This window comes from Taurulus bubalis, assembly GCF_910589615.1.
Source record: "Taurulus bubalis genome assembly, chromosome: 9".
NCBI classification, from domain to species: Eukaryota; Metazoa; Chordata; class Actinopteri; order Perciformes; family Cottidae; genus Taurulus; species Taurulus bubalis.
In genome coordinates this window covers 28,336,646-28,339,145 of record NC_136597.1, presented here as the reverse complement: position 1 = coordinate 28,339,145, position 2,500 = coordinate 28,336,646, and the positions used below count along the sequence as shown (strand labels likewise).

The window sequence follows — 2,500 nt, the reverse complement described above, 5'->3', positions numbered from 1 at the left end:
GAGCATCGTAACCTGATAACTAAATAAACCTCTACATGAAGTGCAGCATTCCTCATGTATTTATTAATGAAGTTTTATGTGTACTTTGTAATGTGTGAAGCCAGAAGCTCGTTGTTGGTACAAGACAAGAGCACATGTTACATGTTATCAACATGTTAATTACATGTAATCAACATGTTGTCGTGACATGTTGATTACATGTTATCAACATGTTGAATACATGTAATTAACATGTTGATAACATGTTGATTACATGTTAATAACATGTAATCAACATGTTGATAACATGTTATCAACATGTTAATTACATGTAATCAACATGTTGATAACATGTTATCAACATGTTGTCAACATGTTGATAACATGTTGATAACATGTTATTAACATGTAATTAACATGTTGATAACATGTTATTAACATGTAATTACATGTTATTAACATGTTATTAACATGTAATTACATGTTATCAACATGTTGATAACATGTAATTACATGTTAACAACATGTTATCAACATGTTAATTACATGTTGATTACATGTTAATAACATGTTATCAACATGTAATTAACATGTTGATAACATGTAATTACATGTTAATAACATGTTATCAACATGTTAATTACATGTTGATTACATGTAATCAACATGTTATCAACATGTAATCAACATGTAATCAACATGTTGTCGTGACCTGAGCACCAGGAAACAAGCGGTGGACTTCCTGTTAAAACGTGTGTTTTTTTTCTTCTTTAGTCCTCAACTCGGCAAGCGGCGGCGAGGCGGTCGCGTCCCGGAGGCTTCGCTGGGCGCCGTAAGTCAACGTGAACAGATCCTGCTGTCTGGTGGTCCTGTGGTCCCTGTGGTCCATGTGTCCCTGTGGTCCATGTGTCCCTGTGGTCCCTGTGGTCCATGTGTCCCTGTGGTCCATGTGTCCCTGTGGTCCCTGTGGTCCATGTGTCCCTGTGGTCCCTGTGGTCCATGTGTCCCTGTGGTCCCTGTGGTCCATGTGTCCCTGTGGTCCCTGTGGTCCATGTGTCCCTGTGGTCCCTGTGGTCCATGTGTCCCTGTGGTCCCTGTGTCCATGTGTCCCTGTGGTCCCTGTGGTCCATGTGTCCCGGTGGTCCCTGTGTCCCTGTGGTCCATGTGTCCCGGTGGTCCATGTGTCCTTGTGTCCCGGTGGTCCTTGTGTCCCTGTGGTCCATGTGTCCCGGTGGTCCCTGTGGTCCATGTGTCCCTGTGGTCCCTGTGTCCCTGTGGTCCATGTGTCCCGGTGGTCCATGTGTCCTTGTGTCCCGGTGGTCCTTGTGTCCCTGTGGTCCATGTGTCCCGGTGGTCCATGTGTCCTTGTGTCCCGGTGGTCCTTGTGTCCCGGTGGTCCATGTGTCCCGGTGGTCCCTGTGGTCCATGTGTCCCTGTGGTCCATGTGTCCCGGTGGTCCCTGTGGTCCATGTGTCCTTGTGTCCCGGTGGTCCATGTGTCCCTGTGGTCCCTGTGTCCCGGTGGTCCATGTGTCCCTGTGGTCCCTGTGTCCCGGTGGTCCATGTGTCCATGTGTCCCGGTTGTCCCTGTGTCCATGTGGTCCCTGTGTCCCTGTGTCCCGGTTGTCCCTGTGTCCATGTGTCCCTGTGTCCATGTGGCCCGGTGGTCCATGTGTCCCTGTGTCCTTGTGTCCCGGTGGTCCTTGTGTCCCGGTGGTCCTTGTGTCCATGTGGTCCTGTGTCCCTGTGTCCATGTGTCCCGGTGGTCCATGTGTCCCGGTGGTCCCTGTGTCCATGTGTCCATGTGTCCCTGTGTCCATGTGTCCCGGTGGTCCATGTGTCCATGTGTCCATGTGTCCCTGTGTCCCTGTGGTCCATGTGGTCCTTGTGTCCCAGTGGTCCATGTGTCCCTGTGGTCCATGTGTCCTTGTGTCCATGTGTCCCGGTTGTCCATGTGTCCCGGTGGTCATTGTGTCCATGTGTCCCTGTGGTCCATGTGTCCCGGTGGTCCCTGTGGTCCATGTGTCCCGGTGGTCCCTGTGTCCATGTGTCCCGGTTGTCCCTGTGTCCATGTGGTCCATGTGTCCCTATGTCCATGTGTCCCGGTTGTCCCTGTGTCCATGTGGCCCGGTGGTCCATGTGTCCCGGTGGTCCTTGTGTCCCGGTGGTCCTTGTGTCCATGTGTCCCTGTGTCCCGGTGGTCCATGTGTCCCGGTAGTCCATGTGTCCCGGTGGTCCCTGTGTCCATGTGTCCATGTGTCCCGGTGGTCCATGTGTCCATGTGTCCCTGTGTCCATGTGGTCCATGTGGTCATGTGTCCCAGTGGTCCATGTGTCCCGGTGGTCCATGCGTCCCGGTTGTCCCTGTGTCCATGTGTCCCGGTGGTCATTGTGTCCCTGTGTCCCTGTGTCCATGTGTCCCGGTGGTCCATGTGTCCCGGTGGTCCTTGTGTCCCAGTGGTCCATGTGTCCTTGTGTCCATGTGTCCCGGTTGTCCATGTGTCCCTGTGTCCCGGTGGTCCC

The 2,500-nt window shown here is 51.5% G+C and overlaps 1 protein-coding gene across 1 annotated transcript in view; it reads left to right on the top strand.

Annotated features, from left to right (window-relative positions):
* Positions 1-2,500, top strand: part of LOC306741200 (uncharacterized protein) — a 10,445-nt gene that overhangs the window by 856 nt on the left and 7,089 nt on the right. The window contains exon 3 of the mRNA XM_079223451.1: positions 754-811. Within this exon, the coding sequence (XP_079079577.1) occupies positions 754-811 (58 nt within the window). The remainder of the gene's footprint in view (positions 1-753; positions 812-2,500) is intronic.